Source organism: Drosophila grimshawi, unplaced genomic scaffold (genome assembly GCF_018153295.1).
Source record: "Drosophila grimshawi isolate 15287-2541.00 unplaced genomic scaffold, ASM1815329v1 contig_1369, whole genome shotgun sequence".
Taxonomy (NCBI): domain Eukaryota; kingdom Metazoa; phylum Arthropoda; class Insecta; order Diptera; family Drosophilidae; genus Drosophila; species Drosophila grimshawi.
The window spans coordinates 6,880,743-6,901,474 of NW_025062891.1; the positions used below are offsets into that span (position 1 = coordinate 6,880,743).

General features: G+C 42.3%; 6 protein-coding genes across 8 annotated transcripts; 1 reads left to right on the forward strand and 5 right to left on the reverse strand.

Annotated features, from left to right (window-relative positions):
• Nucleotides 1-47: 47 nt before the first annotated feature.
• On the reverse strand, nt 48-2,132 carry LOC6560359 (zinc finger protein 235). 2 transcript variants are annotated; one of them, XM_032735174.1, is made up of 5 exons: nt 1,725-2,132; nt 1,581-1,664; nt 1,404-1,511; nt 1,149-1,331; nt 48-1,091 (listed from the first exon to the last, which is right to left on the reverse strand). In XM_032735174.1, exons 1-5 carry the CDS (start codon nt 2,076-2,078, stop codon nt 69-71), a joined length of 1,752 nt encoding a protein of 583 aa, XP_032591065.1. In that variant the 5' UTR covers nt 2,079-2,132; the 3' UTR covers nt 48-68. The 2 variants fall into 2 exon arrangements, with proteins under 2 accessions (XP_032591065.1, XP_001987719.1); XM_001987683.2 differs by having other exon boundaries at nt 1,149-1,511; nt 1,725-2,119.
• A 60-nt stretch (nt 2,133-2,192) lies between these two features.
• LOC6560360 (zinc finger protein 578) lies at nt 2,193-4,424 on the reverse strand. Its single transcript, XM_032735173.2, has 5 exons — nt 4,055-4,424; nt 3,818-3,991; nt 3,636-3,764; nt 3,186-3,557; nt 2,193-3,126 (listed from the first exon to the last, which is right to left on the reverse strand). Exons 1-5 carry the CDS (start codon nt 4,337-4,339, stop codon nt 2,263-2,265), a joined length of 1,824 nt encoding a protein of 607 aa, XP_032591064.1. The 5' UTR covers nt 4,340-4,424; the 3' UTR covers nt 2,193-2,262.
• Nucleotides 4,425-4,514: 90 nt separating this feature from the next.
• Nucleotides 4,515-6,426, reverse strand: LOC6560611 (zinc finger protein 484). The gene is made up of 3 exons (XM_032734318.2): nt 5,995-6,426; nt 5,583-5,936; nt 4,515-5,523 (listed from the first exon to the last, which is right to left on the reverse strand). Exons 1-3 carry the CDS (start codon nt 6,391-6,393, stop codon nt 4,561-4,563), a joined length of 1,716 nt encoding a protein of 571 aa, XP_032590209.1. The 5' UTR covers nt 6,394-6,426; the 3' UTR covers nt 4,515-4,560.
• A 113-nt stretch (nt 6,427-6,539) lies between these two features.
• On the forward strand, nt 6,540-10,446 carry LOC6560612 (GPI ethanolamine phosphate transferase 2). The gene is made up of 7 exons (XM_001987686.2): nt 6,540-6,767; nt 6,855-7,413; nt 7,480-7,610; nt 7,669-7,883; nt 7,943-8,157; nt 8,211-8,944; nt 9,634-10,446. The coding sequence occupies exons 1-7, from the start codon at nt 6,604-6,606 to the stop codon at nt 10,412-10,414; spliced, it is 2,799 nt and encodes a 932-aa protein (XP_001987722.1). The 5' UTR covers nt 6,540-6,603; the 3' UTR covers nt 10,415-10,446.
• On the reverse strand, nt 10,349-13,414 carry LOC6560613 (origin recognition complex subunit 1). The gene is made up of 3 exons (XM_001987687.3): nt 12,059-13,414; nt 11,124-11,990; nt 10,349-11,062 (listed from the first exon to the last, which is right to left on the reverse strand). Exons 1-3 carry the CDS (start codon nt 13,353-13,355, stop codon nt 10,467-10,469), a joined length of 2,760 nt encoding a protein of 919 aa, XP_001987723.1. The 5' UTR covers nt 13,356-13,414; the 3' UTR covers nt 10,349-10,466.
• An 837-nt stretch (nt 13,415-14,251) lies between these two features.
• LOC6560616 (zinc-type alcohol dehydrogenase-like protein C1773.06c) lies at nt 14,252-20,462 on the reverse strand. 2 transcript variants are annotated; one of them, XM_032734711.2, is made up of 3 exons: nt 20,435-20,462; nt 15,531-16,361; nt 14,252-15,386 (listed from the first exon to the last, which is right to left on the reverse strand). In XM_032734711.2, the coding sequence occupies exons 2-3, from the start codon at nt 16,247-16,249 to the stop codon at nt 14,969-14,971; spliced, it is 1,137 nt and encodes a 378-aa protein (XP_032590602.1). In that variant the 5' UTR covers nt 16,250-16,361; nt 20,435-20,462; the 3' UTR covers nt 14,252-14,968. The 2 variants fall into 2 exon arrangements, with proteins under 2 accessions (XP_032590602.1, XP_001987724.1); XM_001987688.3 differs by lacking the exon at nt 20,435-20,462 and adding an exon at nt 17,448-17,799.
• Nucleotides 20,463-20,732: the final 270 nt, after the last annotated feature.

Genomic DNA, 20,732 nt, shown 5'->3' on the forward strand with positions numbered 1-20,732 from the left:
AGCGAACAAACGGTAATTATATTTAAATATAAACATTTTTCAAAGGATGATTTTTTCAAAGTGTTGTTTTATTTATTTGAAATGTCTTCAACTTGTGGAAATGTTTGAGAATATAATGCGGATTCCGTTACCTCAGCAACTTTTGCACTATTACGAATAATTTTATGCGTGCGTTTCATATGGACACCCAAGCTAACGCGCTCAGAGAACTTGGTATTACATAAGCTGCACTGCAGAGTCTTCTCTTTGTGAATGTGACGATGCTTGACCAGGGCATTCGCATTGGTGAATGCCTTCTGGCAGATTTCGCAGACCTTGTCGCGTATGTTGAGGTGCGCCTTGATGTGATCCTTGAGATCGCGTTTAGTTAGAAAATCCTTGGGGCACATGGTGCACTTAAATGCCCGAATTTTGGTATGCACAGCGGTCACATGATTGCTCATTTGAATTTTCTGCTTGAACGATTTGCCACAGAACTCACAGACAAATGGTTTAGCTATATGCTTCTCGTCGTGGGTGCGCATATGACTGCTCAATTGGCTAGAAAAGGCAAAGCTGCGCTTGCACAGGCCGCAGTTGAAAGTCTTGCCCATGTGGACACGCTGATTGTGCTGCTGCAAATGGCAGCGCCGCTCGAAATGATTCTCGCAGAGGATACACTTGAACCAGCCGCCGTCACCAAACTTATGGGCTCTGTACTGATGGGCCTGGAGCGCGTGATCTGTGCTGAAGCTAGTATGACACACGTCACAGGGTATTTTCTGGCGGAATGTTTTCGTTCGCAAGAAACTTTTGCATGCCTCAATGTAATGTTTCTCTGCCTTCAATAAACCGATCGTTTGGGTCTCCGTCAGACCTTTGATTTTTCTGGAATACCATTGGCGCAGATAGAGAACACTGTCATACACATCGTAATATGTAATGATGTCCAGCGAAAAGTCTTTGCAGAGCAGATCACACATCCCAATGTATGCTTTCTTGCGCTCATTCAGAACTGCAAAGTCCTTGTGCGAAGGATCGTACAATTGTGGAAACTTTGAGTAAAGCTCTATAAAATGAGATGTCAGATGGTTCGTTTCAGTGAACACCAACTGAAAAAAGAGATACAAATGGGTGAAAAATGTTTGTAATTAAACAGCTTATCTTACCTTAATTTTGTTGTCGCCACTTTCCTCGTCGGTCTCCGCTTCATCCACATCGGAGCGTTTCCCAAGGAAACTGTACATTTCATGGTAATACAAAGGTAATTTTGTTAATTTCTTGGTACGCTTCTGACGGCTTATAGTCGCATACTGACTATGCAGACTGGCTATGCACTTTTTCAGCTTGTACTGGGTGAGATGAACGTTAATACTAGTCTTAAGCTGTTCTATTAATGTAACGTAGGCAGCAGTGCGTTTCACCTTGTCCTTAAAATCCGAGCTTTTGGGATCCCAGAGGCAAGGTTGGCCCTTGTACAGCTCTATGAATTGTGTGATGCGCGGATTGCGTCGATAAAATGTGGGATTAAACTAAAGAAACATATGGTGACTTCTTTAATTCGATGAGCTCTTGTCAAAGCACTATATTAAAGTATTTACTTTGACTGTTGGTGTAAAGCTCTTTTCTCCATCAGCGTCAGCGTCTGCCTGGGAAGCATCATCAATTTGGCTCTCTTCTGCCATCTGTGCGAAAAAAATGTTAGTTTATTTTAACAAAGTATTTGAATATTTAAATGTATTTACTTCATCTTCATCGTAATCATAGTCGCTATCGTTATCGACTTCTTCTTCGTCGGTCGATGCGGTGGGCAGGTCCACAAACGCTTCCTCAGCTAAACAATCCTTACCATCCTCTTCGATTTCACTATCTTCGCTTGTATCGCAAGTTGGCGTTGGCTCTTCCTTTATATCGATGCTGCGAGCACAGCATATTTTCTCCTCATCCAAATTCAGTTTGTGTACATTTCTTATGTGCAAGACAAATTCTTGCCATCTTTCTAGACTCACTTCCACGTCGCAACCGCTTTTGCAGTGCGAGCAGCTTAATAAGAACTCTTCGTAATTGTTCCGCACCCGAACTGTACCACAAATCACCATTTTGTACACATTAAATGACGATTGCGCTTGAAGATTGAAGAGCCTTATCAAATGACTCTGGTTTCGATAGCAATCAGCTGGTGCACAGTGTTGCAAAGCGGCATCAAGTATGCAAAATCTATTTGTGGGCGCGAAAAAATTATTTATTTATATTGCTTTTATTTAATTACAATTAATGCCTATGCTATAGAATTGAAGTCTGGGTTTTAGGTTTGGGAGTGTTATGAAATGCCTTGCGGTGCCGGGAAAGGCTGGTCGGACAGGTGAATGCTGCTCCACACTCGTTGCATTTCTTATCCTTGATATTGAAATGGGCTTTCATGTGGTTTTTCAACTGAACCCTCCTTCGATAAGTGTTGGGACAGAGATCACACGCAAATGGTCGCAGGTTCAGGTGAAAACCATTTATGTGGTAGTCCAGCAGCAGTTTCAGTCGAAAGGATTTGCCGCACAGCTCGCACACGTACGGTTTCTCCCCTGTGTGGATACGCGTGTGCAAATTGAGGTCGTTCTTCAGTGAAAATGTGCTATCACAGTATCCACACTTGAGCAACTTTTCGCAGTGCTGCCGCAAGTTATGCCGCTCCATGTCGTGATGTATGCCAAATCGACGCGGGCACTGGGAGCACAAGTATGGCAGTTCGCCCACATTATGCACCTTGACCATATGCGTGCGAAGAGTGTAGTCGATGAAGAAACGCTTGTCGCATAATTCACATTTGATAACGAAGCTTTCCGATTTTGGCGGCAGGAAGCTGCACTGTTGAATATAGTGCAGCTCTGATTTGGAGCAGGCGCGTCGCAATTCCTTTGATTTAACGCGCCGAAGTGTCATATAGGCCCATTTACGCAATCGCATGACGGCTAGATGAACTTCAGTTTCGTTGACACGCATCTTCGGTGCAAGCATCTGGGCTATCTTAATGTACGCTTGAGTGCGTGCTTCGAGGGATTTAAACTCAGCTACCGAGCTGTCATAGAGCACCGGAAAGTTTTCGAAGGTCTCAATAAAAGTGGTCGTCATTTTATTGATCTCTTTGAAATTTAGCTAAAATTCATTTAATTGATATTTAGAATATTAAGAATTGTTTTGCATTTGAATCTCACCTGTATTACGTCCGAATGGACACTCTCATCGGCGTCGTCGCTGTCACTTTGTGAATGGGCAGGTGCGATCGAGAGGAATTTACATTTACGAAAGTAACTTGCAGGCATTCCAGTCAGCGGTTTGTAGTCATCCCTTTGGCTGGCTAAGTTGAATTGACTAAGCAATTGCTGTATGGATTTCTTCAGTTCCTTTTCTGTGAAAATCACATCGGCTCTTTCGCCCATGCCTTCAATTATTGAATTGTAGGCTTCAGTTTCGAATTTCTTGTCGCCGAATTTTGAATCATTTGGGTTCCACAAGCATGGCTGATTCTTGAATTCTTCGATGAAGTGTAGTACACGGGGATTGTGGCGTGTGAAAGAAACTCGCAACTGAAATAGGTTTTAATATGTTACTATGTATCTCATAGTAAATAACGCTACATATATTAATGATGAATTATTTATTACCTTGCGCATTATTGTTGAATTACTTCGACTACGTTTGGGCTGACTTACACCTTGTTCGTCATCAGAGTCAGTGGAGCTGACCCATTGCTCGTCATCATTGTATTCGGCATCATCTGACGGATAGTGATCCTAATTTTTCAAAATTGATTAATTGCTTAAGGGCGTATATATTCGTAGAATACCTTACTAATTGTTGTCGCCTGCCCTGTCGCCCAATTTTCACTCTCATCGCCAGAAATGTCTTGTTCAACGGTCTCTGATATCGTATACATACCATTATAACTAGGCGAGGCAAGCACTAACGTTCCATTTGGTGATTGTAAAACAAAATTGTCCATAATGAACTCATTGGACTCCTGTTAAATGGATATCACCAAATGAGAATAGAAAAACCAAGTGTCTTAATGCAAGTTGCTTACTTCAATCCTCAGATCGTCGGCAGGGAATTGGTCGTTCTCTTCTTTCATGTCACTGACACTGTTGTTAGTGTCTCCGTAAGCCTCAAAATGCTCGTCTCGGGCATATAAGATTTCATTTTCACTTTGGGCACTTCCTTCATCTGCATCATCCAAAAGATGCTCATTTCGCGTGTGCAGCACGAACTGTTCCCAGTCTTTCAGATCACTTTCGACCGAACAATATATGCACTTCAAGTGAAATTCTGTATAGTTGGTATTGGTTAATAAGTTGGCGCATATTTCCATTTTTAGCGCTTTAATAAAGCCCAGAAAATTGAAATTATTTTTATATACGGCGTACCGAATGAAACAAGTCCAGCTGTGCGTCCAGCAGTGCTGAGTAACGTTGAAAACAAACCGATTATTTTGAAGCATATCGATAACATCGTTTCAGTTAAAAGAAAATTAATTTGAAATTTTTATTCTTACATTTATTAAGTTCTTAAATGTTTCGTAAATGTAGCACATCAACTTATTGTCTGCTCTGGAACTAAATGCTCTGTAGTTTTCTGTACATTGTTACGCACAATGTTGTGCGTACGTTTCATGTGCGAGTTTAGACCCACAAATTGCGAGAATCTGGCTTCACAAAGTTTACAAACAAATTTCTTAACTTCAGCGTGTATTTGCCGGTGTCTAATGAGTGAATGGCAACTGGTAAATCCTTTACCGCATGTTGTGCATATCTTATCACGTATGTTCAAATGGCTCTTGATGTGATCCGACAAATCGACCTTTTTCAAAAAGTCCTTTGGGCACATGGTGCACTTAAATGCTCTGATCTTTGTGTGTATGGCGGTGACATGCAGCTTCAGTTGAGACCTCAGTCTGAAGGCCTTGCCGCACAGCTCACACAATATACTATTACCGGTGTGGGTACGTATGTGTAGACGAAGATCCGAATTTACAGCAAAAGACCTTTCACAGTAATTGCACTTGTGCGTCTTTCCAATATGGACACGTTGCATATGCGTCGCCAAATCGCCGCGTCCTACAAAACTCCGATCACATGATGTACACTTGAAGGGTAGCTCCCCAATGTTATGAACCTTGCACATGTGCGCCTGAAGCACATGATCCGAGGATGTTTCCTGCTGGCAGAGTTCGCAAATTAGCTTCTGTTTGAACATCTTGTGGGGTAAGAACGCGCAGGCCTTTAAGTAAAACTGTTCCGACTCATTGCCCGTTTTAAGATTGCTCTTTGTACTCTTGTAGTACCACTGACGGAGGCACTGAACAGCGAGATAGACATCGTCGCATCTTATTGCCCGACCGTGAGGCACCAAAGATTGGGCAGTCATTGCTTCGTAGGCTTGCTTCCGTGAAATCATGCTGGAAAACTCTTTGTGTTTGCTGTCATAGAGCTGCGGAAAGTTGGCATACAGCTGTACAAAGTCTGTGGTGATCTTATTCCTTTTCAAAAAGTTTAGCTGCCGGATAAGGCATATATTTATAGAACAAGTTAATTTAAGTTTTTATTTAACATTACCTGAATAATTGAGTTCTTAAAGAAGTGTCTTTGATCTTCGCATGCTTTTAAAAAATCACAGCTTGTGAAGTGATTGAAGGCCACAGAATTTGTCTTTTGAGTGCCATTCAATACACGCCTCTCCACCAAATTATATTGCATATGTAGCTTTTTGATGGCCGCCTTAAGAGTATGTTCTGAAAATGAGACGTGTATTTGTGTCTTCAGCTCTGCGATGAGCTGCGCATAGGCGGCTTTGCAAGCAGCTGAGTCTTTGTATTTGCTACAGACAGGATTCCATAGACAGGGCTGACTTTTATATGATTCAATGAAGTGCAATGTGCGCGGATCTCGTCGGAAGAATGATGGATTGAACTAAAAAAGAATTGGCTAGTTTTAATAAATATTTCACATTCGCAGTAAATGTAATTACCTTGTAATTAGGCGAATATGATGCTGGCTCCTGATCCGCGTCATCTGCTGATTGAGTATTGTAGTCAGTTTCAGCAGTTTGATTTTCACCCAAACTTGAATCCGACAGCGATGAGGAGATTCTTGACATATCCACCTCTGATAGTTCCTTCAAATCGGTGTTCTCCTCCTCAATGGGCACGGTGAGATACTCATTCTTAGCAACATTTTCTTCTACAGCGATTTCTTCTATATCCAGAAAGCTTGAATTATCCTTGCTGCTCAAGGCGTGCGTATTCTGAAAGTGTAGCACGAATTCCTGCCACTTCTCAATCTCAATGTCTAACGGGCAATACGAGCAGCGCATTAGTAAACTTTCAAATTCACCAGCTCTGCTTAAGATGAAGCCGCAAGTTTCCATTGCCGTGTGCTTTTAATGTTCACCATTTAATTGAAATAACAACAAAATGTAATTTAGCTCGCAATCAGCTGGTTTCTTACAGGGCTGCCAACGCATTGGACTTTTATTGTGGAAAGAACATCTGGCAACGCTGTTGTGCACAGTAGTGTTTGTTTACATGGCAGGCGACCGGAGGTAGGCTCTTGTAATGCTCGAGGAAACCTCATCGCAATGGAGGAGCACAAAAGTCATCTAACATACACATTATATATGCTAACCTTATTTCTGTGTGGCACTCTGCTCTTTCTGATTGGCTTCTTTCCGGCTTCATACAACGTTGCAGAGCAAGAAAATACCTTGCCAATTGACCGGCCAACAACACTGCATGGAGAAAAGTAGTTTATCAGTAAAATTATACATATATGTTTAGATGTATGTATGTGGTTATTGCCACATATGCTACAATCTTTGCACTTTTACAGCCTGCAGATCCCGACGGCCAGTTATGACTCATTCATACTGTTTCTGATTGATGCCTTGCGTGCGGACTTTCCCAATGAGTTCACCATGCCAGCGGCCCATAAGAGGGCTTGTGCCAAGCTCAGTCTGCACGTGGACATACCGACAGTGACAATGCCACGGCTGAAAAGTATCACTACCGGCACACTGTCCAATTTTATAGACATTGCGCTGAATGTGGGCCACACGGAACAGGTTGAGGATTCGCTGCTGCATCGCTTGAAAGAGCACAATGCTGTTGTTTCTTTTGCTGGTGATCACACCTGGGTGCATTTGTTTCCCAGTGAATTTACGCGCATTGCCGCCAATAATGATTCATTTTACGTCAACGATTTCTATGAGGGTGACAGAAATGTTACCAAAGTGTTGGAAACGGAATTGGAAATGAAAGACTGGAAGCTGCTCATACTACACTATCTGGGCCTGGATCACATTGGACACGTTGAGGGTAATGAGAGTCCAAGGATAAAGCATAAGCTTAAGGAAATGGATGACGCTATCAAAAAGATATTGGATCACAAGGCAAATATTCTGCACTTAGCTGGCTGTACACAATCGAATCTTATCAAATTTAACCCGCACCCATAGAATATGACCAACTATTTACTTATGCTGACTGGGGACCATGGCATGGCTGATGGCGGTGGTCATGGCGGCAACACACCCGCCGAGACCTCAGTGCCACTCTACTTGTACAGCAATAACTGCAGCAAATATGCGTAAGTAAAGCTGACACTTCTTTCGTTCATGAATTAACAATGAATTACATCATTTTAGAGCGAGCACGAAGCGTTACAATCAAATTGATTTGACCCCAACGCTGGCTTTGCTGCTGTCCATTGAGATACCCACCATGTCCATTGGTTGCTTGATACCCGAGATGCTGCAAACATTATCGCTGGAGCATCAAATGTACGCCTTCTTCTACAATGCACATCATCTACTCAACAAGGCTCGTGTCAAGTTTGGACATGATAATGTTCGGCGTAGTGGTGAGAACCTCTACCTATGAAGCTTAATTTATTATACTCTATTTATAAATCATTTCCAGACTACTATCACTGGTATCAGGAGGCCACATTGTTGCACAAGCAGCTGTTGCAGCCTCTGCGCCTTGGGGATGGCAGCTTAGCTAGCCGCGTGCATTACGAGAATGCCAAGCTAAACTATTTGCGCGTGGCACGTGAGATTAGCGGCCAACTGTCCGAGTCACTAGTGAAATTCGATTACGGATTCATAGCCGTGGGACTGGCACTCACTACGGCGGTGCGTGATTACAAATCCTAGATTATATATTTTAACAAGCCCTTTCCTTACAGACCTCATTGCATATATTATTGAGCGTGTTATTCATCGATATGGCAACGGAGCAGTTGCAATTGTATCGCTTGAAAGTGGGTCAGCTGCTGCTCTCGCTGGCAATTGGGATTGCTCTGAATGTGGGCAGTCATTTGCTGGACTTTGTGCTGACCAGTTCCATGCTGCAGGGCCTATTATTGCTGTTACCCATTGTTGCCGCCGTTTACCTAACAATTGATGTTGCGCAGGCGCTGCTCAAGATTCTGTTGCCGCCTCTCTATTCGAGACACCTGAAGCTATCCATACCGCTGCCGGTGCCACTGCTGGTATGCTATGCCATACGCATCCTCACACTAGGCTCTTCGTCCTTCATTGAATTTGAATACAAGACCTGGTACTATCTGGGCAACACGCTGCTTATGCTCATCGCCTTGAAGACACTTCGACGTCGCATTACCAAAGCGAATGTGGAGCTGGATGGACGGCATTTGCACAAGATTGCCTCCACTTGCCTCTGGCAACAGCGCAAGATCTTCGTGGTGCTCATCCTGCTCATTCTGATGCGTTATCTCCACAGGCTAGCGGCCATTAAGAGTACACTGATGCTCTTCTCATTGCTGCTGTTTTGGGCGCGTCTGCGCAAGTTTACCGATACACCGCAGGCTGTTTTCAACGGCTTCGCATTCCTGCTGGTGTACTGCTTTCGTGGCCTGAATGGGCAGGTGCAGTTTTTCGAGCTGCCCCAATATATGGTGTAAGTTTTGTATATCTATTATGAGTCCAGTGATTGTTCTGAGATAAGAAACGCTCCCAATTAAGTAATATCATTTGAGATGAATCTATCAGATTGGAGAGTTTAACTGAGAGAGCAAGAGTAAGGAGATCGTGAGAAGGGCGAGTGCAAGAGAGAGTCGAGAAAGAGAAAGAGAGTGCATGCTTACAGAGAGACAAAGGGTAACGAGAAAGAGGGAACACAAATCTGAGAAGGATGCAAGTAAAATTGGAGAAATTGCAGGTATAGAAAAGAGAGTGAGAGTAAAAGTCGACGGAGAGAGAAAAATAGAGATATAGAATGCAAATTGAGACTGTTACTGGAGATAGTGAAAAGAAATAAAGTTCAACCAGGGAGAAAGAGAAAGAACAGTCAGATATCACAGAAAGATTGTAAATACAACTTTGAATATTAAAAATTTCGTAACGCAACAATTAAAAAAATACTTAAATCATCAATTGTACGCTGTAGAATTTCGTAGTTGACTTTAAAGTTGTGGAATTTAAATATTTTTTGTTTATTATTATTAATATAAATAAGCATTTGAAATTTTGTTTAGGACCTTTGCGAAACAAAATTGAAGCATACCAAACATGGATCACTCTTGAATTACAAAAAAAGTACAATCTTTAAATATATATATATTAATATATATATGTATACACTTGCAGAGGACGCTTTCTGTTGCCTGTGCTGGTGCTCTTCTGGTGCTGTCTGGCGCTGGTTCTGGTGCTTGGCTATAGGACAGCTCTGCCGCATCAGCGGGAAAGTGGACGCAGCTTGCTGGATGAGCAGCCGAGGAGCAATTTGCTGAAGTTGCTGCACACCAATTTGACCTGTTCGCTAATGCTGGTGGCGCTGCTGTACAAGGTGCAGAACGTCGTGCTGCTGCCCACGCTCCTCATCACGCTGGACGAGACGTACAAGCTGTGCGAGGCTTATGGGACAACAGCGCGCAAATTCTCGGTGCGATTGGTGCATGTCTACAAGACGATAATGACCATATTTGTGGCCAGAATGTTTTACTTCTATCAGGGCAACTCGAACAGTTTGTCAACGATTGATCTGACGCCCGGCTACATTGGCCAGACCAGCTACAATCCGATCATTGTCGGCTTCTTTGTCACGCTGAACACATACAGCGCTGAAATACATTCCTTCCTCTATCTAATTGTGCACACACTGCGTGCGGATCTGCGTAGTGTTGGCATCATGCAGCTGCAGCCCTCGTATGCCCGGGCAGCCCATTCCTTGGTTGCGCCTCTGTATGCGGCCCTGGTTCTGCTGCCGGCGGCTTTCTACCTCCTGCTTATGGTTGGCTTTCGCTATCATTTGTTCATCTATTCCGTCTTTTCACCGAAAGTGCTGTACGATTGTTATACTGTGTTTGTATTCTATTTGGTATTCCTAACAACGAGTTTGTACTTTAAATTGTTTAAACATGAGGCTTAAATATTAAATAATTTAAAAGCTTTAAAACCTAATCATCGGAATTATCATGAGTTCAGTTGCCCTCCACACGCAGCGCATAGTGAATGTCGTCGGGACTAACGTTGAGCAGTATCTTCTGGTAGAGATCATGTCGCGAGTGCTCGCTGATGATGAGACGCTCGGCGCCCAGCTTGGAGCAAAGTTGCAGGGCACGGCCGGGTGCTGGCAGTGCCAAGCCCATGAACGTCACAATTGTCTCCAGCTGCGTGTAAACGCCCATAAACGTAGTCTCCTCGACGCCGGTGCGTGTGACTTCGGCGGCAACGGCTTGCAGAAACATCTGCTCCAGCCGCGAACAGTTCTTGATGGCCTGCACTTTGGCGCTGGCAATCATTTCGGCCAGCGCTTGCTGCACATGCAGCATATTCACGCACTTTACTCCCGCCGGCTGCTCGGCGGTGTCGGCAATTTCTGTGGCACGACGGCAGATGTCCAAAGCACGACGCGCATCTCCCGAGACTGCGGCCACCTTGCGTGCCACCAGCTGCACAGCCTCACCCTTGAATGCCTCAGAGCCGCCCAGACGTGCGGTGACAATCTCCTGCAGCTGCTTGTGCGTATACGGCTGGAAAGTGAGACGCGTAAGACCCAGACGCGATGTGACCTTGCCTGAAAATTGAAGCGGATGGGATTAGCTACAGTTGCAGGCAAGTTGATTAATATTTCTTACCCATTAACAGGCGCTCGGGCAAATCCATTGTGTTGGCTATGGTGACCACCACTAGGCGGGCCGCCGATTTGGTAGGCCAATCGAGCAGATTGTAAACCACATCCTGACGCCGATTGCACAATATATCTAGCTCGTCCACGAGGAGCACGGTGGTCAAACGACGCGGCGCCGGCGTTGTGAAACGCTTATCCAGTAATGTGTGGGCGTGTTCCCAGGACACAGTTTTGCCCGTCAGCTGCTTGTAGATCTGCACATAAGCCTGTCGCGGCTCCGTTAGCCGCATACCATTAATCTCCAAGAAGTCAAAAGCTGGCAACTTATCCTCGGCCACCAGACGCTGCAGTGTACGGATGACGCCGGTGACAGTGGCCGTTTTTCCCGTGCCCGGCACACCGGATACGTACATACAGCCACCGCATTCATCCTGAATTTTGCCCTCCAGAAAGTTGTAGATATTGTCGAACTCCTTCTCGCGACACGGCAGACTTTTGGGCACGACCGACACATGCAACTGTTCGCGTGCCAGCTGCAACTGCGACTTGTGCTTGTCATTCACGGGCTGACGACGATGCTCCAGGCTGGGACTCAGCTCACCGGCACGTATTTTCTTTAGCTTCTGCGATGGTGTCAATGGAGCCGTCTCCTTCGGCTTGGTTGCCGATGCCTGCCTTGTGCCTGTGGTGCTCACGCGTCGCGAACGTGTCGGTGTCTTTTGGCTCGCCTTGCCTGGCGTGTAATCCGCGTCAGCCGTTTCATCAGTGAGCTTGGAACGACTGCGCTTCGGTGTCGATATGATGTCGTTGTCCTTGAAGATGCGCTGCTCCACAATATTAGACAGCTGAATGCTGCGTCTGGGCGTGCCATCAGCTGCATACCGAAAGAACGGATTTAATAAATAAACTAATTAAAGATTCATCAAGTAATTTTGGACTTACCCAATCGCGTTGTGGCTGACTTCAAAATGCTCTTGCGACGCGTGGAGGGTGTCAATTCGGTGCCCACGGGTTCCACTGGCTCCTTGGTCTTTTTGGTGGGCGTATGATAGATGTCGCCATTGGTAACACCCAGACGCTTTCGTCGCTGCGTATTTGGCGTATCTGTGACGTACGATTCGACTGCATCCAAGGGATCACGCTCACAATCAACCGATGCTAGACGCACCGATCTTCTGCGTTCCGAGATGCGCAGCTTGATTTTCATGTCATTCGAGGGCGTCTTGGGATCTGGAGTTTGCTGCACAATCGAATAGTTCAAGCATTCCGAGTCGGCAGTGCTGTCACCGCCCTTGTCCAGACTGAGATTTAGATTGCGACGAGCAGCCGATGCTCGTGATTTGGGTGTGGAGACTTTGGGATTCTTTTCGGTCAGTGGTGAGGCCATCAGATAGTTGGCATTGATCTCTGGCTCAACACCGTCGGCGGCGGCTGCATTGCTCAGGCTTTTCTTCTTCTCCGAAAGACGCACCACACTTCGACCACCCACAATTTTAATGGGCGACACTTTGTTCTCGCTATTGAAATAGTTGGCATTAGTGTTGACGTCCACAAACTCAACGGGCGCCTCACAGCCTGCCGCCATTGAGACGCGTCGGCGCGAGCTCGATTTGGGCTCGGAGACTCCATTTCGAACGGAGCGTCGTTTTTTGGCTGACTTTGGTTCATTATCTAAATGTATCTCGAGCGGAATCAACCGATATGCGTTGCTCACTTTTAGGAATTTGTAGCGTGTCACAAACATGAGACAGTTTGACGGCACTTTGCTCTTTTTAATTATCTGCTGAGCTGTGCTCTTCGAGTTGCTCTCCAAGACGAGACACTTGCGATAAATGGAGGCCAAGGCGACGTCGTTGTCGTAGGGACGATGCTCTTCAATTATTTCCAAGTCAAAATCAAAGGATAAGTCGTCCTCATCGAAATGCTTTTGCGGTATGGCCTGCGGGCGTGAGTACCACTGGACGATAGCACGGCAGGATTCTTTGTGGGTCATCTCCCGCAGTTCGTACAGATGCACAATCTTGGCGATGTCACAACCCTCGACGGTGTCCGGCTCAGATGCGTCCGCGTTGGCCACCAGTATGTAATCGCCCACACTTAACGTCAACGGTCCATAGACGCACTTCTTGTAGAAATACACGTTTTTGTGCTCCAAACTTTTGACGTATGTGTTCGGCTCGTGGCTGCCAATCCAAATGACCTGCTGACCAGCACCAATTGCATTTTCATTATTAACCATCACGATATGTGTATGTAGTCAAGTAAATATTCTTAGTCAGCTATTGGGCTGTGTTCTACTTTTAATCGGTTTTTTTCTCCCTCTTTTTGTGGTATACAACAATAAAAATCAGCAGTTTGCCGCGCTGAGCGTTGGTTTTGGCGCTAAAATTACATTTCAATCGAGCGCCCATCGATACACAAAACACGACGCAGCGACATATCGATATATTTTGGACAGCCCTGGTACGGAGCTTTTCCTGCACTTCGTAATTAATAAATAACGTTTTAGGAGCAAGGAGGCTCTATTGCAGCAGATTAAAAGATATATATTCTTTTTCTATATCAACAGTTACAGAGAAATTTCCAATAAATGCCTTATGTATGACAGCTAAAATTACCCAATACAGGAATTTCAAAACCACTTGGCGCGCTGACATTCAGGCGGAGAGGAAGAAGAAATATTTGAGCCGGTCTTAATTCAAAAATTTCAATTGAGCAGCGCCTCAAATTTTGTGCGCTTCGAAATTGAGATAAATAAATGGTTAAAATAATAATAATTGTTTTTGTAAAGTTTTATCTTCATAATTGTTAACGGCTAAACGGACAGCGAAGTCAGCTAAGGAATCATTTGCAGGTATCATACGAGAAACGGCGTAAATTTCAGTACAATAAGTGTGGAAAAGCTCATGCTCGCAAGACGAACTTTAATTGCTATATGCTTTCCCAGTCGCAGCAGCAGCGCCATTATGTCTGCCACATGAGCGATAAGACGTTAAGAAGCTGCCAGGAACTGACCCGCCACAAGTTGCGTCACCAGGCCGAGAAGAACTACAGCTGCATTAAATGCGATGTGAGATTTCGTCAGCATCCGAGACTGCATCACAAGAAGATAAGGCATTGGGGCTCATCAGATGATTGGTATTGGTATGCATATGCTTTTATTTCTGATTAGTGGTAGAAGAGTAATATTGTTTTGTTTGTTTTTGGTTTTTTGTTGAGTACGTAATGAGTACAAATGTCAAGCAAATCGAATCAAACATTTTGCATTGCATGCATACAATTTTTTTTGTTAGTTTTCAATTCTTTTATATATTTAACATTTATTATGAACGTTTTTATAATTTTATTTTTCGTTTCTATTTTATGGCCTGTGATTTTCTGTCCAATCAAATAAAACCGACAATGAAGCATATTATAAATGACTTGTTTTTGTTGTTATTGGGTGTAGGGTCTATTTATGTTTGTGAGTAATATAAGTACGCAAATCAAGTCGTAAAATTTGTTTGTGTGTGTTGCTTAAATTAAAATCAATCACAATCCATATATACATACAAAATATAATACTAAAAATGCTTACAAATTACTAAATAAATGAAATAAATCACTGGCTGCTTCCAACGGACAACGTATAAAACTTATTGAAAGCTGCTTGCAGACTAAACTCAGAGAGTACAAAATCAATGCTTTCTACAAATATTAAGCACATATTCATAGTTGAAGGGGGGAGTGGGTGGGGTTATTGGAGAACACTAAGTGCAAGTGTTTTTTTCCTTTTTTTGTGAGAGTAAAGCTAACAGATATTCATATAAGATGAGTTAATGCATAGAGAGTTGCCAACTGTTATCCGGTTATCTATTCAATTTCGTGGAAACGGAGAATGGCACGTCCGGGTATCTCGGAGTTGCACAGCTTCTGTATGACCTCGGCGGCCTGCTCGCATGGGAATACAGAATATGGTGGCGGCTCAATCTTTTTGTCTGCCACCAATTGCACCAGTTGCGCCAGCTGCTCCACCGTTCCATTCGATATTGGTACAATCTCCTGCTTATACTCATTGGTAAGCCGGGAGAATTTCGGCAAAAGCTTCTCGGCCACCTCCTCGCTGATAAGTATGACACCGCCTTTGGATAGGCAGTGCATTGAGCGATGCAGGCTGCGAGACGTTGTGCCAAAATCAATAACAACATCAATCGAACCTCCGCACACATCCCTGGTGCGCTCAATCAACTGGGCCTCGTACAGACCCTCATTCCACTGCACAACGTTAACACTGCAAACGAAAGAGGAACAACAATTTCCATTTAGTTTGGAGAATTTCATAGTTGTTTTAAGCAAACCGATCCTAACTCATGACTTTTTACAGAGCACCTAATCAATTCTACGCACAATTTGTTGTACTGTGTAAAATACTCACTTCTTGATCTCTGTAGCTAGACGAAAACCTTCGTCCCGGAGACTCGCCACTGTAATCTCCACATTGTGTGATGCAAAGTGATAGGATGCTATGCGAACTGCCCAGAGGGCCAGACCACCAGTGCCAACTATTAAAATGCGGCACTTCTTCTCGGGATCAGTAGCAGCACGCTGTTTGAGGATCTGTGTGACGACAGTCTGTGCCTGAAAGACGGCATTCATTGCGAGCAGTGCGCCGGTGGGCAGCATCGCTGCCTCCTCCATGGGCAGGTTGTCCGGTATGGGCACAATATGCGTCAGATCGGGCACCACCATCAGCTCAGCATAGCCGGCGGGAGTCTCATCGAATGGATACACAATGACACGCTGTCCAATGCGCAGGCCACAGTTGTTTGCCTCTGTAATCTCCGAGCCGAGTGACTCAATGACGCCAGCCACCTCGAAGCCCGGAAAGAAGGATCCCTCGCGAAAAGCGGACGATGATACCGATGAGATCGATGTCACCGACGGACAATAATCACTCAATTCCGATGAAACGGATGACATGCTGGTTATCGAATTGGATCGATCCCGGCGACGATAGCAGGCGCCGGCGCACACAATCTTGATGCGGGCGCCTTGTGCCGGTGTATCCTCAATGGGCACGAAAAAGTTAAAAACACAGTTCTTGTTACCCGGTCCGGGTGACTCAATTGACACTTGACGGCACAGTTTGTTCATATTGTGCGTGTTTTCGTGATGATCGTGATGATGATGTTCGGGATCTGCCGGCGGCAAGGCAGACGACAAGGAGAGTGGGTTAAGCGACAAAGAAGAGGTATCTGTTGTTGCGCTGTGAACAGAAAAATAAAAAGAACAAAAATTATATATCTTAATATAATATTATTAATATTATAAATACCAAAAATACAACAAGTTCTTATTCATAAAATATTCCAATACAAATTCGCATGTGCTACATAAAAAACAACATACATATATTCATCGAGAACGTGTACATATACAACTTATGTACATATAATATATATTATGTGTTCGCATCTCCCGAAATTATTTTGGGCGCGTTTTTATAATTTTTCATTTAGACGATGCTTATAAAGATCTAGAGGTCGTGGCAAGAGCAAGATGGTATATTGAAAGTCTCAGGATAGAAAGTCTTTTCTTAGATGTGCAAAGATTTCTTAAAGTACAGATAACATCCAAAATATTGTGTTGACTTAAGAAAACTTTTCTAATATTTGATCACAAGAAAATTAAACATTTTACATTGATTGTATAGCACTTAATTTCTTTGAACAAGTACGTAAGTATTTATCGTTTACATAGCTCGATTGGGAACAAGGTCATTTTGTTTGCGTTTCGTTTTGGAATCTCATTTGTTTTTCATTAATAAAAAAAAAACAAATATGAGGATTTTAGAGAGCCATGGCGTAATAATATACAATTGCTCTCAGTGACACTTAATTTCTATCTAACTGGCATAATAGATTCAATGCCAATTATAGTAACGTTAATTTTGATGTTGAGAATTTTTTACTTGTCAACTGGACACGACAATGTCCAAGTTAAATAGACAGGTGTGCTTTCATATAAATATACAATAGGGTTTAATTTATTAAGTCGATTCATTTTTCTTTATTGGCATTCGACATGTCAGCTTATATTAATATTGATCAATTCACTTGACTTAGTAATTAATTGTGTGATTGCCACTCGGCCTTTATTCAACCACTTGATAAAATCGAATCTGCGAATTGCAATTGAGTGAATTACTGTTATAAACTGATTAGATTATGCTGGCATTATTGGCATTATTATTAGCTAGTGGCATATTCAGTAAAAATCACATAATATTCTCACTTTAATTATTTTTATGAAAGCACTTGGCCAATTGAGCTAAAATCTATATTTGCATTACCTTATTGGCTTAATCAAGCTGTGCTGTTGACTGCAAATATCGACCGGCATTTTGCTATTTTTTTTCTTTTTCTTTTACTGTAGTCTTTTTGTAATTGTTTGTATTTGCTTTTAATTAGTGATTATACACATGCAAATGTTGTAAGCTTATTCACTTTGTTTGCTTAAGTTCTTTTTAACACTTTCTCAGATTTTTCTTTTCTATTTGCAGAGCAACTCGCTCCAACGTTGGACTTCTCGAGCGCACTTCCAAAGAACAACTAACATTTTTTCCACACGATGTACGCTCTAAAAAGCAAAATAAACCGGCAGCGCAGTAGCAGCGGAAGCGAAGCGTCGCGACGCTGTCAACACTGTGGTGGAATGAGTTGAAAAATCCAAAGCGCACACACACACACGCATACAGATATGTGTGTGTGTTAAGTAATACGTACGTGCACACAAAGCATGCACTGAGCGTGAACATCGAGATACTGATGTAAATTATATATTTAAAAACATCTCTAAACTGATGGATATCTGCACACATGTACAAACCTATATATGGTATGGAAAAAAGGGTGCTAGCAACAAACAACTTTGAAAGGCTTAGATCGTCTTTATAAAATTTCTGTCAGTGTAGAGAAACGGGTATGTTTTTGTTTATCTTCTGCTTGTATTCATTTGTTTGTCTGTATGTAGTAGCAGATCGAGCTAAAAAATCTGAGCAGTTGAGAAAAACAAAAAACAGCTATTGTCGATAAATAGAATATCCGTCTACTACACATATACATATCCATATATCTGGTTGAACGGCAGATTTATGATCAAAACAAACTAAGCGGCGACGCGTGGAAGTGTCGTCAAGCGGCCCTCAAATTGTTATTTTTAAAATGTTCAAATAATTTTGAAAAACGTTAGTATCTATATTTCAAAGTACAGTATTTTTATTGGAAATCGTGGAATTAGTCACGCTCTCAGCCAATACGTGGGGCATTGCATCAAATTAGAACACTCTATGAATTGATAATTATTATTTACAGTTTAAGTTTTGTTATTGATTACTTATTTCGTCCCAAAGCAAATAAACTACTTTTTAACCACATAAGCGCAGATTGTCCAGATATGTATGTACATATGTATATATGTCTATGTATAATTCTAGACGTGTACACGCAAATTGTTTGCTAAACGGGCGAGCAATGTTTGAATGAAAATGAGGGTCAACACAAGCACACCACAGCTACAACAGCCAAACACAACATGTGCGTGATGCGTGACTATCACGTATTGAACGCGTGCACAATCCACCAGCCGGTAACTGCTCTCTTTCTGTCGTCTCTCTATTCTGCTCTCTTTCAGTCGCTCTCTCTCTCTCTCTCTTTCTCGCTCTTGTTTATGTTCTCATCCTCACCCTCAACTCCTGTGTGTCTGAGAAAAAGCACGTTAACCGTTGGTAGCAAACTACTCGTGAAGTTATGGTACTGGTGCGCTAAAAACGGAATGCGGAGATAGAAAACGTAATGCACATACACGTATTCATACATACATATATATGTATATTTATATGTATATGCATACACATATACATATGCATAAGCATCTTCTTTTGTGCGTAAAACTGTCTTTGTTCTTTGTTGGCACACTTGATATATGTATGTATATACATACATATATACATACAATACATACACATATCCTGATAATACAAATATATGTGATAACAAATTTGGCAGCCTCAAGCAAAACAGATGAGGTCAGTTGTTGACTTTAGTCAATTGTCAACAGTCAAAACGTAAACACAATTCGTATTAATTATTTTGATTACGCATGTACACACTTTACTGCTATAAATTCTTTACACATCTCTCGTGCAGATTGAGTCAAGAAAAAAGGAAAGTGTAATAAAATTGGGGAATATTTACGACACATGCATTTATTTGTGTTTCTCAGATACACACACATAAACTTTAATTAAGCTCAATTTATGTTATCAATTAAGCTGCTCATTTTCAATAAATAATTAATAATGCCAATGGCAGCTCAGTGGATGGCTCAATTGTTTCTCTTCATCCAGTGAGATCAGCATACAAAGGTTCTCTACAAATGCTAAATAATTTATCTATTATTGATTGCAAAAACATTTGCAGTGGAATTCTCCACTCAATTGTATTGAACATGATTGATTCAATCAAATATTTAAATAATTGTGGCGCCAACGGGCCTAAAAAATGTGGTCCACTTGATTTTAATGGCATCTCCGAGTTCCTAGGAGGCGAACAACTCATTTGCAAGTCGTAGGAGAAAAATCTCACAAATTATGCAGCAATGAGACATAAAATTTTATTGTAATCGTGTGCATTTAACCGGAGTGAACTGTACACAGGCCAATGCTATTTATAGGTCCTTTGTGTTATTTTTGTTGTTTTTTATTTGCGATCAACAACAACGCAGCGTACACGTTTTGCGGATTGTGTTTATTGTTTTTGATATACACTTAATTTACAATTGTCGATTATACATGACGAGCATATATGTTTGCGTATATAACACAACAACTACTATTAGATTTTAAATTTGTTTTTCTTTTGTTTCCAAGAGGAGCGTTGTTCGGAGTGGCTGATAGGATGCCACGAGCAGTTAGTTTTATTTACAATGCACTCGATTGGCTATTGAAAGAATTGTTTATGCATGACAACGTTCTGATAAGAATTCAAATATAGCCACTGCAAATTATGTTCTGTTGGATGTACACACATCATATATAAGTCTGTATATTATACATTTATATGTACATATGTTTGTCCACGCAGACGCCCTGTTCTCGCATGCGAAACTCGTATTACGCAGTAAATGTGTCACGGCATCGATGCGTGCCTCTATACAGGATAGTCAAAATATACAAATTAAGCCCCAATATGTATATTATACATGCTGAACCACAACAAAAGCCACCTCTTCCAGATGTCTTAAAGAAATTGCGTAATGTGGTTTAATTAGCAAGCTTACCTTGTAAAAAATGTATAAATCGACCCAAATTGTAGTTACTGGTTTTGCCAGCTTTTTTAAATTTTCTTATTTATCAAAATAGTCAATGTCGCATTTGGTTTTTAAAATTTAAAAATTTTATTTTTACTTTAATATTAACTTCACACAAGTTTCGCTGGCGCTATACAAATGTAATCAATTTATGCGCTTGTTGTTTTGCTTGCAAATTCTTTTTGGCTGTTATAGAGCACTTTTGCCGAAAGGCATACAGCTTAGTGAAGGACACATTTGACTTTGAAGTCTCCTTTGCTAGATACAA

What these genes read in the sequence shown, in the direction of transcription:
- LOC6560359 (XM_001987683.2), bottom strand. Translation starts at nt 2,078, where the DNA reads ATGGTGATTTGTGGTACAGTTCGGGTGCGGAACAATTACGAAGAGTTC. An exon ending in ATGATTACGATGAAGATGAA is followed by an intron (nt 1,665 to 1,724) that starts GTAAATACATTT and finishes TTTTTCGCACAG; the next exon opens with ATGGCAGAAGAGAGCCAAAT. An exon ending in GCTTTACACCAACAGTCAAA is followed by an intron (nt 1,512 to 1,580) that starts GTAAATACTTTA and finishes ATGTTTCTTTAG; the next exon opens with TTTAATCCCACATTTTATCG.
- LOC6560360 (XM_032735173.2), bottom strand. Translation starts at nt 4,339, where the DNA reads ATGGAAATATGCGCCAACTTATTAACCAATACCAACTATACAGAATTT. An exon ending in CCGACGATCTGAGGATTGAA is followed by an intron (nt 3,992 to 4,054) that starts GTAAGCAACTTG and finishes TCCATTTAACAG; the next exon opens with GAGTCCAATGAGTTCATTAT. An exon ending in TCCATTCGGACGTAATACAG is followed by an intron (nt 3,127 to 3,185) that starts GTGAGATTCAAA and finishes AATGAATTTTAG; the next exon opens with CTAAATTTCAAAGAGATCAA.
- LOC6560611 (XM_032734318.2), bottom strand. Translation starts at nt 6,393, where the DNA reads ATGGAAACTTGCGGCTTCATCTTAAGCAGAGCTGGTGAATTTGAAAGT. An exon ending in CATATTCGCCTAATTACAAG is followed by an intron (nt 5,937 to 5,994) that starts GTAATTACATTT and finishes ATTCTTTTTTAG; the next exon opens with TTCAATCCATCATTCTTCCG. An exon ending in TTAAGAACTCAATTATTCAG is followed by an intron (nt 5,524 to 5,582) that starts GTAATGTTAAAT and finishes CTTATCCGGCAG; the next exon opens with CTAAACTTTTTGAAAAGGAA.
- LOC6560612 (XM_001987686.2), top strand. Translation starts at nt 6,604, where the DNA reads ATGGAGGAGCACAAAAGTCATCTAACATACACATTATATATGCTAACC. An exon ending in ACAACACTGCATGGAGAAAA is followed by an intron (nt 6,768 to 6,854) that starts GTAGTTTATCAG and finishes GCACTTTTACAG; the next exon opens with CCTGCAGATCCCGACGGCCA. An exon ending in GACTGGCACTCACTACGGCG is followed by an intron (nt 8,158 to 8,210) that starts GTGCGTGATTAC and finishes CTTTCCTTACAG; the next exon opens with ACCTCATTGCATATATTATT.
- LOC6560613 (XM_001987687.3), bottom strand. Translation starts at nt 13,355, where the DNA reads ATGGTTAATAATGAAAATGCAATTGGTGCTGGTCAGCAGGTCATTTGG. An exon ending in GTCAGCCACAACGCGATTGG is followed by an intron (nt 11,991 to 12,058) that starts GTAAGTCCAAAA and finishes TTCGGTATGCAG; the next exon opens with CTGATGGCACGCCCAGACGC. An exon ending in GCCCGAGCGCCTGTTAATGG is followed by an intron (nt 11,063 to 11,123) that starts GTAAGAAATATT and finishes TTCAATTTTCAG; the next exon opens with GCAAGGTCACATCGCGTCTG.
- LOC6560616 (XM_001987688.3), bottom strand. Translation starts at nt 17,497, where the DNA reads ATGCCGGTCGATATTTGCAGTCAACAGCACAGCTTGATTAAGCCAATA. An exon ending in AGCTTGATTAAGCCAATAAG is followed by an intron (nt 16,362 to 17,447) that starts GTAATGCAAATA and finishes TTCTGTTCACAG; the next exon opens with CGCAACAACAGATACCTCTT. An exon ending in CTAGCTACAGAGATCAAGAA is followed by an intron (nt 15,387 to 15,530) that starts GTGAGTATTTTA and finishes TTTCGTTTGCAG; the next exon opens with TGTTAACGTTGTGCAGTGGA.